The 13,438-nt window shown below is 37.4% G+C and overlaps 1 protein-coding gene across 20 annotated transcripts in view; it reads left to right on the top strand.

Annotated features, from left to right (window-relative positions):
• Window positions 1-13,438, top strand: part of LOC122806573 (regulating synaptic membrane exocytosis protein 1-like) — a 3,343,889-nt gene that overhangs the window by 1,630,200 nt on the left and 1,700,251 nt on the right. For all 20 annotated transcript variants that reach the window (XM_044077123.1, XM_044077214.1, XM_044077165.1 and 17 more), the window contains one exon: window positions 4,235-5,103. In XM_044077123.1, coding sequence (XP_043933058.1) covers window positions 4,235-5,103 — 869 coding nt within the window. The remainder of the gene's footprint in view (window positions 1-4,234; window positions 5,104-13,438) is intronic.

The raw sequence follows: 13,438 nt of genomic DNA, 5'->3' as shown, positions 1-13,438 counted from the left end.
TGCTGCCCGACTGAAAGAACTCCAGCTCTATTCAGTCTCATACCGCTTGCTCAGAGGTGACCTGTGCCTGACATATAAGGCCATGTCAAACCCTGATTTGATGAATATGCTTCACCTCAAAAAATCTAGATCCCTCAGAACCACAAGGGCGGGAGACTTAAACCTTGACACGGTTATTAATAGAATGTGCTGGAGGGACAGATTCATCACCCAGAGACTCCCTATGCTGTGGAACAAAATCCCGGTACATGTGAGGCAGAGCACCTCGCTGGCCTTGTTCAAGAGGAATCTTGACCAATGGATGGGGGATCGCAGATATACCCCAGGGATTACTTCAGTGTCACTGCTTGACAGAGGCACAGCAAAATAATGGGCATAGTTTTATTCAAACTAAAGGGGTGGCGAAAGCCAAATAACTATGGGCTAGGCTTATAAATGCCCTTGGGCAGATAGCCTAGTATGAACCTATGAACCTATGAACCTATGACCCCATGATCACTGCACATCAGTGGTGGTAAAATTTGACTTGAAATTACAGTAATTTCTTAGGGAACACAATATCTAGTATATTCTGTCCCCTGGTAGTTTTTTTTTTTACAATCTGAAGCATTTGCTGTTCCTGAATATACTCTGTGAATAATTTCTTTACTAACATTGTTGAATCAATATTATTCCAGTCTGTTTCTGGTAAATTTAAGTCCCCAGCTAATATTATCCTTCCCTCGTGTTTAATGTAAGAAATGTATGAATTCCTCTAGGTCATCTGCACTTGACTTTGGTGGTCTGTACATTCCAACAATTGCTATATGTTCCAGGGTTGTCTTTATTGTCACAGTTATACAGTCTATAGTATCGGTGTTATCACTGAACATGTAATAATCACAAGTCTCATAACTATCTTTAATCCCTATCATAACACCTCCACCTGATTTTTTTTGTTAGAATGTCTGTTACAGTAAAAACATTTATACCCTGACAGAACTGGTTTCCAGTCATTGTTCTTTAACCATGTTTCACAAACTATAACAACATCAATCTTGTGGGAATATAGCAAATTTTCTAATAAAAAATCTTTATTTTTAATGCTCCTAGCATTAACAACCATCAGAGATGCATCAAATGTTGCTATCTGTGAACTGTTACATTTCTGACCTGGCAAAAATCCCGGCTAGTGTTTGTCAAACATTGGAAAATGTCTGCTGCAAAAATTTTCTTCCCTGATCTAGAAAAATGCATACCATCCTGTGTGAACACGTGTGCCCAAAAGAAGGCTTGGATGCTCTACACATTTCCATTTTTTAAAATAGGACATTTTTCCATGTAGGTGTTTATCCAAAAAATATTTTCATTCACAGTGACCTGACTATCCTTTCTATAGGTGATTTGTGAAAAATATGTCCTAACACCAGTATAAGCTATAATATCTAGGAGGGCTACTATCTAGTTCCCAACTAACATCCAGAGAATCTTTGATGGTGACATCATCTGTACCAAAATGAATAAAAACAGATCCATACTTCCTTACATTAAGGTGTCCCAAGGCTTGCTTCACATCTTCTATTTTTGCTCCTGGCAAGCATAACACTACTCGATGTTCATTATCATCTCTGCAAATCAGTTCTTCTAATAACTGAATCTCCAGTTACAAGAATATCTTTGCTGACCATCTGTGAAGAATCTTATTTTTCCAAACAGCCCAAGGTTTATTGGTCTATATAGCGTTTTTCATAAATCTGTTTTATTAATGAACACAAATTTGCATTTGAAGCTTCTGACAGTTTTTCTTGTGCAAGTATTTTTCTTTCCTCTGATTTCTCTCTTAATCTTTTTGTATATCTTCTGTCTGGAAATTCCGGGCTTCTTGCATAATAGTAACAATACAGAATTTCTTTTTTATCCTGAATATTGCAGTCTATTGTCTGCGTGGCTGTTTTCTAGCCTATGGGTTTTTGTGATTTTTGTGGACTACTACTTCCTTTTACAACAGGGGGCATCCTTCCCTGGGCTTGCCTGGCCCTATTGTAGGAATGTTTCCGTGTCTTGAGGATTCTACATTGTCATTTTTTCCAGTCCTGACACCGGAGAGCCTACCAGGAGTGGGCACTTTTTTATCTTGGGTCTTGTGGACCCAGCTATCTTTTTTTCATTTTTAACCTACTGCTGTCCATGATATATGCTCTATAAAATACCGATTATATATCAGTGTCATCTTGGTGATCTGAAGACAGGTTCCACCTGATGAAGGTACTCACCAAGACTTGAGTTTGAATTCACTTCCAGCAATACTACGCTCCTTTACTTGGTGATTTATCATAGGTTCTGCTATATAAGCTGGTAAATGTAATATGAGATTGAGATGAGAGATACAAAGTTGCTGGCATTTAAAATATGTATTTCACATGTTCTGAAATAGTTTCAGTATATATTGGGAGACATACAGCATTATTAACTGAGGAGACTGAAATAACTTTCATTGTTATTTAGTATGTGTAATTATTTGAGGTTTTTAAGTTTGTGATATCATTTGGCCTCTGTTGGTATAGTTGTCATTTTTGCCTTCTGTATTACTCACAGTTTGCAAAAATATTGTGATATATTTTTCACACAGTGCATTCCTTTCCTTAGAATACATAAACTGGTTATTTTATCTCAAGGATGTAAAGAATCTGTTCACTGAAAATTCAGAAGGCCAGAAAAGATATCCAAGTTACTTCTCACATATCATTTATTCTCATTCTGTAAAGGGTGGATAATTCCCCTTCTTGCCTTTTTAACAGACTATTCTGATAGGCTATATAATTCCTCTCAGTTGTGTTTTTATATTTCTGGTATAACCGGGTCATATACATAACAGCAACCAACCCTCAGCATTCCTGTAATATAGAGGAGTGATGATAACATGGATATTGCTAGGCATCCATATGCATAAAGTGCTAGTGGGGACATAAGCATCTATGTTTTTTTAGGATAAAAAAGTCTGCACCAAAATAGGAGTCTCTCATTTCAGAGAAGGGGAGTATACCACGTCTGTACCACTGTATGATATGAGTACTTTGTCATGTAACTTCAGAGGCACCCAGTAATAATACACAGTGTAAAATAAAAGTTATGCATAATCTTACCTTAACAGGTATTTTTATTTGCAGTGAGTTACCATCTGCGTGATATGTAAAAGTATGCACTGTATCACACATTAAAAGCAGCTTCCACCTTACTTCCTTTTCTGGAGTATAGCATAAAAAGCTATGGTATAAAATGCATGACAATCTGAAAACAGTAAGTATCTCAGTGCTGGGAAAACTGAAATGTTAGTATATATCATCAGATACAAGAGAGCTAGGTACAGTACAAACCCTCTTTTAAAATAGGATGACTCATTTGGCCCCAGACTGCTTCATTCATTCCTCTGGTAGATGTTAGAAGTTAGTTGCACTAAAATGATTACAATACACCTCTGCTTACCTGTTCAGGACTGCAATATTAACACCACCCTGTTCAGAGGCTTCAAATTCCATGGCTCTTTGTCACCCCCTTCATGTTTCATTAATGTTTTTACTTCTTTGCATTTCATACCACTTCCTAGAAACAGATGTAAACACACTAATCAGAATTACTTAACACAGGTAACTGGATAACTGGCTAATTTTGTAAAATATTTACTGTTATAGTTTTAATGTAGGAATGAAACACGAGTATGCTGGCATAGATGCTTATATAATTTCTTTTAATCTATGGTGTTTACTAACCCAGCTATAGGTAATTATTAGCTACTGGTATGACCATCCTTCTATCAGAAGGTGTAGTGCAGAACATATATAATCAATGTGTGTTAGCATAAGTGTGAAGAAGTCCCTGTAAAAATTTTGAAGGGATATTACTTAAAACAGTGGCAATAAGATGTTAAGTAAAACAAAAAAAAAAATTTACATATTTCCATGTACATTTTTAGCAGAAATGGAATCATGAATATGTTTATATTTTATAAGTACAGAAAGGAATTCATACAATTCATAAGTAAGTTATCAAACTCTGTTCATTACAAGCACTGAAAGGAGTACAGCACAGACTTTACTATTGTACTTAGAGGTAAATGTTTATTTCTGATGTGCATTTAATGTTACCTGTTAACCCAGTCCATGGTTATAAGTGTAAGTAACAATCTATGAAACAAGCAATATAAAATGTATTTTCACTAAGAAACTGACTACTGAAACTTGTTTTAAATTCATGCTAGGAAAAAGACTGCACCAGGTTCTGAACAGAATGGTAAGGGAGGTCTGAAAAAGCGAGTGCCAAAGTCTTCGCTACCCCAAGGTGAGAGACATGTCGATGACAAGGAGCGTAAGGAAAGAAGGGAATCGAGGAGATTAGAAAAAGGGCGATCGCAGGAGTACCAGGATGTGCCTGACAAACTTGATGAAAACAAAATTACTGATGAAGAAAGACAAAGGAAGGAAGAGGAATATCAGACCCGATACAGAAGCGACCCTAACCTGGCAAGATATCCTGTGAAACCACATCCTGAAGAACAACAAATGAGAATGCACGCTAAAGTATCCAAAGCACGTCATGAAAGGAGGCATAGTGATGTTGCTCTGGCGCATACAGAAGTGGATGAAGGGGAGGTGCCTGAAAACAGACTGGGAAAACAAACTCAACAACAGGGAGTACAAGAACGAAAGCCTCAGCTAGAAAATCAGAGATCATATTCTGTAGAAAGGACTGGGGATGCACAAATGTCTGTTTCCAAACAACTAGCAAACCATAGTCCACCATCCCCTAGGCAAAGCCCAATTCCAAGTGACCATTTGGAAACCAAGGAAACTGATCCTTTTAGAAAACAGTGTCATCTAGATCCTAGCTCTGCTGTATTTATTCGAAAACCTAAGCGAGAAAAGATGGACACCATGCTTAGAAACGATTCCCTTAGTTCAGACCAGTCTGAGTCGATCAGACCACCTCCACCCAAACCTCACAAAAACAGAAGAGGTGGAAAGAGACGGCAAATGTCAGTTAGTAGTTCTGAAGACGAAGGGGGATCAACGCCAGGATATACTAGCTGTGAAGATGTAGAAATTGAAAGTGAAAGTGTCAGTGAAAAAGGTAAGTCATTTATTTTATTAAAAATCCATATTTCATTCCCCAAAATATGTGTTTTTTTCTTTCACTATGGTATAGTTATCCCCTGAGTTTGAAGTTTGAGTGTGACATTTCTATAAGTTCAATGTTTTAAATATCTATATATGATAATGTGCCATTTAAATAATGTTGATCTCAGGTGGGTGCCATATGTGCAAAAATATGCAACAAATATTAACACTGGGCCCAATTCCGCTTAGACTAAGAGCAGGTTGTTTGGAATCTGGACCCCTAGGTGTAAGCCTGTTTATAGACGGGACTTACACTGCAGTAAGTCACTTACACTGAGAGCAAGTCTTTTGCAATCTGGCCCCATGGGAAAAGAGTACATTTCTGTTTATGCAGTTTACAAGGGTAGCTCATTTACTAAGAGGGAGGGATCCAATTTTCCTCATGGACATATAGAGCAATGTCATTTTATATACATAATTATTCTTGCATTTATGGAATTCTGATGTGTGCAAAAATTAATTTACAACTGCAGATCCTGAGATGCAGTTAACCAGTTAATGAAGCTAACCTAGTATAGATAGATCACATATTAAAAACGTCTTATTTATTACAGTGGAACTGCAGGAAATAGTAACATATTTGCCACCAGTGTCTGAAATGGCAATGAAATATGTGAGTGTGTGTGTGTGTGTATGTGTGTGTGTTTGTGTGCCATCACATATGTATACAATATATGTATTTATTTACAAACACATACACACACACACACACACATATATATAATATATATAAATCATATATATTTATATATATATATATATATATATATATATATATATGTGTATAACTATATATATATATATATATATATATATATATATATATTTGTGTGTGTGATATATATAGACAGATAGATAGATAGATATGTGCTTCTCTGTGCTTTAGGTGCCACACAAACAGCTGGCACCATCCACAGAGATTATTAGGCAAGTAGAGAATGGAAGTAAATTGCAGGACTTTCTTCTGTATCACTTAAACTCTGCAAGCACACATATACAGGTAATTTATAATCACTGGTCCATGTACTGGTTGTTTTAGGGATATGGGAGGAAACTGAAATACCTAGAGAAAATCTGTGCAAACCAAGGGATGACATGTAGACTCCACACAGATAGCACCCCAGGCAAGAACCAGGAAACCCATTGTTGTAAAATATATACATAACAATGTATGTTTGTGTGTGTATATATATATATATATATATATATATGTGTGTGTGTGTGTGTGTGGGGGGGGGCATCTATGTGCATGGTGCCATGCACGGGATGTATTTGGTTCTACATTATTTATCTAAAATATCCAAATCTATTATGTATTAAAAATAACAGGTGTCATTATTTGGAAAGTAATACCAAAAGCAAATTATTCCACTGCTTTTGCCAGAACTGTTTTACAGACACAAAGCAAACCTACAAATTGACAAAATAGGAGCAACTCTAATGTAGACATTGCCTTACAAATCATGGGTGGTGACTTACATTTTCAAGACCTCTCATTTTATGACCCCCCCATCCTTTCATTTTCTCTCTTTCTTTCTTGAATTTTTGATTGAATAGATCATGCTGAGCTTATAGCCACTAGATTGCTATTTCCAGTCAGTAGAGGAATTTGGCCAGGACATCAGGGCAACTCACATTCTCCAGTGGGGTAGGAAGCGTCTGAGGGCTTTTTCCTGACTGACTGGAGAATGTGAGATTTAAAGTGGAAATGATGAAATATGTGCTGCAAGTAGAGAATACAGTTGTTGTCAAGGTCTGTGCAACTGACAGTGTTTACAGGATTCCGTGATGGCAACCGATTCCAACTAGAAAGTGCTGAAGAAACTATCCTGATACTCTGAAATTTCCTGGATCCCTTTATTTAGCACAGTGACTTCAGAAGAAGAACAGATGTGTACCTTCTTAAAAGCACTGACAACCTGTTTCAGATCTTAGAAAGATGCTGCAGAAATAAAAATATATTTCCAGATGTTTGTTAATAAAACAATTTACAAAAATGTCCTTGTTTGTAATTATGTAAGTATTATATGTTGGAGGCAAACTATTCTAACATGTTTGGACAGGACAAGTCAGTAGTTACATGTTTGAAGTAAGTCTGTTCATATAAGAAACTTCTCACTTTTCAATTGGCCATTTCTTTGTCCACTTTCCAGTTTACGAGTATAAATGACATCACGATAATGTTATGTAACTTAGCTAATTAATATTTTAAAGCTGAATACCTGCATGAGCTGCTTCTGATCTGTACTGTTTAGTGCATTGAAATGCTGTTTAGCAGTTCAGCAGCATTAATTATATTGGAAGAATTATGCATTTTTAAATTAGTGTATTGGAAAAGCAGTATCTAGATCTTTAATGTATTCCTCAGTATTTCATTTGCCAGTTTGAATTACTTGTACTCTGAAATTTATATCCTGGTATTTAAAAAGGAATTTTGTTTAATGCCTTTTTACAGATGCCAGTTAGTAAATGAATTAAGCTATCGTTGAAGAACTGCAGACTTGCTGGTGCAAATGGCATTGTCTAATTTACAGTAAACTGCAGACCTAATAATTCATAAATAAATGTATTAGTATCTCATATTGAGAATAATTTGAGTAGTGTGGGACCTTAGGAACCATAAAGGACTTCATGTTTTTTCTATTCACAGAGTTCTCTCTTTGCTTCTTCCATGACAACCACTACTCACTTTATAAGAAGGGTGTTGTAACCTCTGCCATTTAATTGCTTTATAAGAAAACTGTTTTATGGTATTATAAGCTTTTACTAATCAGATATAGGGATTTGATCTACTGGCCCACAGCCTGAAACATTATTCTCTGCCTCAGAAAAATCAATAATGTTTGTCAAAAAAGAGTGCTTACTACAAAAAGATTTGTTTGTTTTCATGTCATTTAGTGTTATAGATACTTAATTCCTTAACGTTATAAACAGTATTTCATGTAAATATAACTCAAACAGGTATGTCTAGCTTGTCTGTTGCAGTTACCAAAATTAGATCTATTTTTACTCTGTATTCAGATCACATTAACAGATTTCCAGCATGGGTGCGCATACCCGAGTTTTCAGAAACAGTCCCACTGCCAGTGGTAAAAGTTATGGTAAAAAGGGACTGTTTCCACAAAGTGGTATTTTGTGATTCAGAGACACATTAGCTGCAATGAGGAAAGACCTCATTTCTGACTAATTTGCATATTTATGACACACCATGAACTACTGCTTGTGATAATCAGCACTTTCCTACAGGAGTTAACACTGGTGGCCCATGCACGGTGTTGGCACAGGCACCCTCCTTCATTAACTATTCCATACAGAGATGAATTAGATGATATATGGTCTGTGTCTCTCTGTAGTTATGTATTTTTCTATTTAATTGTTTCATAGAATACTGTGGTCTCTCTCTGTCTCTGCAGTTAGTGGGGGCTGTTGTGTTTCACTTCATTGAAATTCAGTGTTAAACTCTTAGCCTAAAGGGTTTTTCTGTATTTATAAGTGTTATTCACATATCTTTGAATTTATTACTGCTCAATATCTGAGTTGTTTGGCTTTTGCTACATACCTACAATCAACTGCATTATTAGCTGAGTTACGTACAAACTTGCAGTGTTAAAGATTGTAATGAATTTTATTTTTCTGTGTATTTAATTTTCATTGATTATTGTGGTCTGTGTCTCTCTGTAGTTATTTATTTTTCTATTTAAATGATTCATAGAATACTGTGGCCTCTCTCTGTCTCTGCAGTTAGTGTGGGGCTATTGTTTTTCACTTCATTGATATTCAGTGTTAAACTCTTAGCCTAGATGGTTTGTCCGTATTTATAAGTGTTAATCACATATCTTTAAATTTATTACTGCTCAATATCTGAGTTGTTTGGAGTCTGCTACATACCTACAATCAACTGCATTACTAGCTGATTTAAGTGCAAACTTGCAGTGTTAAAGATTGTACTGCATTTTATTTTTCTGTGTATTTAATTGTTTCATTGAATATGGTGGTCTGTGTCTCTCTGCAGTTATATATTTTTCTATTTAATTGTTTCATAGAATATTGTGGTCTCTCTCTGCCTCTGCAATTAGTTTGGGCTATTGTTTCACTTCATTGATATTCAGTGTTAAACTCTTAGCCTAGAGGAGTTCTGTGTATTTATAATTGTTAGTCACATATCTTTGAATTTATTATTGCTCAATATCTGAGTTATTTGGCTTCTGCTACGTATTTACAATCAACTGCATTACTAGCTGAGTTAAGTACAAACTTGCAGTGTTAAAGATTGTACTGCATTTTATTTTTCTGTGTATTTAATTGTTTCATTGAATATTGTGGTCTGTGTCTCTCTGTAGTTATTTACTTTTCTATTTAATTGTTTCATAGAATACTGTGGTCTCTCTCTGTCTCTGCAGTTAGTGGGGGCTATTGTGGTTCACTTCATTTATATTCAGTTAAACTCTTAGCCTAGAGGAGTTCTGTGTATTTATAATTGTTAGTCACATATCTTGGAATTTATTACTGCTCGATATCTGAGTTGTTTGGCTTCTGCTACATACCTACAATCAACTGCATTACTAGCTGAGTTAAGTACAAACTTGCAGTGTTAAAGATTGTACTGCATTTTATTTTTCTGTGTATTTAGTGGTTTCATTTAATATTGTGGTCTGTGTCTCTCTGTAGTTATTTATTTTTCTATTTAATTGTTGCATAGAATACTGTGGTCTCTCTCTGCCTCTGCAATTAGTGTGGGCTATTGTGTTTCACTTCATTGATATTCAGTGTTAAACTCTTAGCCTAGAGGGGTTTCTCTGTATTTATAAGTGTTAGTCACATATCTTTGAATTTATTATTGCTCAATATCTGAGTTATTTGGCTTCTGCTACATACCTACAATCAACTGCATTACTAGCTGAGTTAAGTATAAACTTGCAGTGTTAAAGATTGTACTGCATTTTATTTTTCTGTGTATTTAATTGTTTCATTGAATATTGTGGTCTGTGTCTCTCTGTAGTTATTTACTTTTCTATTTAATTGTTTCATAGAATACTGTGGTCTCTCTGTGGCTCTGCAGTTAGTGGGGGTATTCTGTTTCACTTCATTGATATTCAGTGTTAAACTCTTAGCCTAGAGGGTTTCTCTGTATTTATAAGTGTTAGTCACATATCTTTGAATTTATTACTGCTCAATATCTGAGTTGTTTGGTTTCTGCTACATACTTACATTCAGCTGCATTACTAGCTGAGTTAAGTACAAACTTGCAGTGTTAAAGATTGTACTGCATTTTATTTTTCTGTGTATTTAATTGTTTCATTGAATATTGTGGTATGTGTCTCTCTGTAGATTTTTTATTTTTCTATTTAATTGTTTCATAAAATACTGTGGTCTCTGTCTGTCTCTGCAGTTAGTTTCCCACCCGCCCTCCCTTTTCTTGCTTTGGTATTATTCTTGGTGGCTTTGGAATTGCCCACTCCTCTTATTTGTGTTTGAACACTCCCCCTGGGTCTATCTCATTTGCTAACTGAACTGAGTACAGTGAGATCATATTTTAACTTCAGACAATCCTACCGGTCACATCTGTTCAGCTCTGTCCCAGCTCTATTCCAGTCTAGTGTCACTAGCTCATTCTACCTAATACAGAGAGAATATTTGTGAAGGCCAAGTCACTTAGTCCCTTAATTTTGAATTATCTTCTGTTTCTCCTTTCTCCCTTTCCACTTTCCAAAAAAAAATTCTAAGCTTGTTTCCTGCCTTTCCTGTAACTATTCCAGTCCAGATACAGATGTGCTGTAACCAGGACTGTTTGTAAGCTTTTGAGCCCCTAAAGGTTTTCTATGTTGGAGGGAAGCCTTCTAGCTTATCAGTGGGAGTGGTTAGCCCTAGGTAGCCTATCTACCACAAGAGTGGTTTCTGGCCCGGAAATTGTAGTTTATTGGCCTTTTGGCAGTTTTTCCATCTCTTTCAACTTACTGGTTTAAAAGCCCACGTTTGTGCTTGCTTCCCATCTTTTCTGTAACTAGTCTAGTCCAGATACAGATTTGCTGTATCCAGGACTGTTTGTAAGCTTCTGCGCCCCCCCCCCCAGCCTTTCTGTGATGGAGGGAAGCCTTCTAGCTTATCAGTGGGGAGTGGTAAGCACTAGGTAGCTTATCTACCACAAGAGTGGTTTCTGGCTCAGAAATTGTAGTTTATTAGCTGTTTGGGCAGTTTTTCCATCTCTTTCAACCTTCTGGTTTAAAGCCCCCATTTGCGCTCATTTCCCACATTTCCTGTAACTAGTCTAGTCCAGATACAGATTTGCTGTATCCAGGACTGCTTGTAAGCTTTTGAGCCTTCCAAGCCTTTCTGTCTTGGAAGGACGCCTTCTAGCTTATCAGTTGGAGTGGTAAGCACTAGGTAGCCTATCTAACACAAGAGAGGTTTCTGACCCAGAAATTGTAGTTTATTGGCTGTTTGGGCAGTTTTTCCACCACTTTCAACTTTCTGGTTCAAAAGCCCATGTTTGCGCTTCTTTCCCACCTTTCCTGTAACTAGTCTAGTCCAGATACAGATTTGCTGTATCCAGGACAGTTTGTAAGCTTCTGAGCCCCCCAAGCCTTTCTGTGTTGGAGGGAAGCATTCTAGCTTATCAGTGTGAGTAGTAAGCACTAGGTAGCCTATCTACCACATGATCCAGGTACAGATTCTTAGTTTTAGCACTTGAATTTGCTTATTCGTGCTCAGCACTTGTTCAGAACTTGCTGTTAGCACTAAATAAGCTACAAATTACTACCACACTCAACCTTCCTCTTTACCTAGAAGAAAACAGTTTTTGTACTTACTTTCCTCACTTGCTTAGAGAAAAACACCTATTATACTCACTTTCCTCACTTGTCTAGAGGAAAGTAGCTATTTATTCAGGCATGTCCAAGGGTTAGCTCCCAGTGCTCTCTCCTGTCTATCTGATGAATCTGGGCATCTTGAGGCAATGTAGCAATTGCCTCATGTACACAGACAACCCTCTCCTCCTACCACCCAACACCACAGCCTGTGAGAGATGCACTTATCTAGCCAAACTAGAGGTAAAGCTTTCTCCAACCAAGACTGAACTTTACAGTCAAGAGGAGAAGGTAAACACTTGCACAGCACCACACTCATCACATAGTCCCACTAAACCTACACCACCAAAATCCACACTTAGAAACACAAAAACATTTGCAGATGCTCTCAATCATAATAATCTCAAGCAACAGAGACCTCCAAAGCAGAAATGCAAGCAACCTCCACCCCCCAACACAACCCAAACGACACATAGCCCACAGACTCAGTGTGCCAGTAAACCACAGCCCGTAAGGCAAAACAACGTACCCAACACACTAGTCATAGGTGACTCTATAGTCAGGCACACTGATGTCCCACTCACCAGGCTAAACAAGGAGAAGGTTACTTTCAGCTGCCTGTCTGGTGCCAGGATCCGCCACATAACCCACGCACTCAGGTCACTCCACAACAAGTACAAATATGACTCTGTCATTGTCCATGGTGGTGTGAACGACCTAAGACATACCTCCCTGGACTACATGAAAAGAGACATGGAAGAGCTCTCCAATCTTGTAGTCCAGTCAGGTATGACCCTAGCCCTGAGTAGCATCCTAATATCGCCCAGAATGATACCGCAGTACAAGGACAAAATGATTGACTTCAACAATTAGCTAAGCTTCTGGTGTCATTCTAAGGGGATCCAGTATCTGTCTGCCTGGGACGACATGGTCGACAGAACACAATGCTTTGCCAGAGATGACCTGCACCTGTCACCCCTGGGATTCCAGATACTGGCTAAGGCTCTTGCCACCCCTGTAGTGCCTTTTTTACGCAAGATTCAAATGACAAATTCACCACTGTAACAGGAACAGGCAAGAAAAAACTGAGGGTAATGCTACTCAATGCTAGAAGTCTAAATCTCAAAATGCACTCACTCGAGGCACTCCTTAAAATGGAGAACATTGATATCCGTGCAGTGACTGAGACCTATTTCAAGGCTCTAGAGAGGACCCCTGTATTACCAGACTATAACTCATACCACACTTTTCGGCCATCTAACCTAGACCAGAACATCAAAGGCAGATGTGTGTCCATATTCATTAAGGATATCCACACCTCCATGCTAGTTGCACAGCATAATGCATCTGAGGTTATCCAAGTGCAACTAACTCTGGGCAAAACTGCAATCCAAACTGTAGCTTGCTACAAATCTCCCACCATGCCCCAGGATTCCCACTCCTCTTTTCTTGATATATTGGAAAATATTAGGGTTCAACCAAACA

Source organism: Protopterus annectens, chromosome 1.part1, assembly GCF_019279795.1.
Source record: "Protopterus annectens isolate FY-2018-M chromosome 1.part1, PAN1.0, whole genome shotgun sequence".
In the NCBI taxonomy this organism is placed as follows: Eukaryota; Metazoa; Chordata; order Ceratodontiformes; family Protopteridae; genus Protopterus; species Protopterus annectens.
This window is presented reverse-complemented; position numbering and strand designations above follow the sequence as displayed.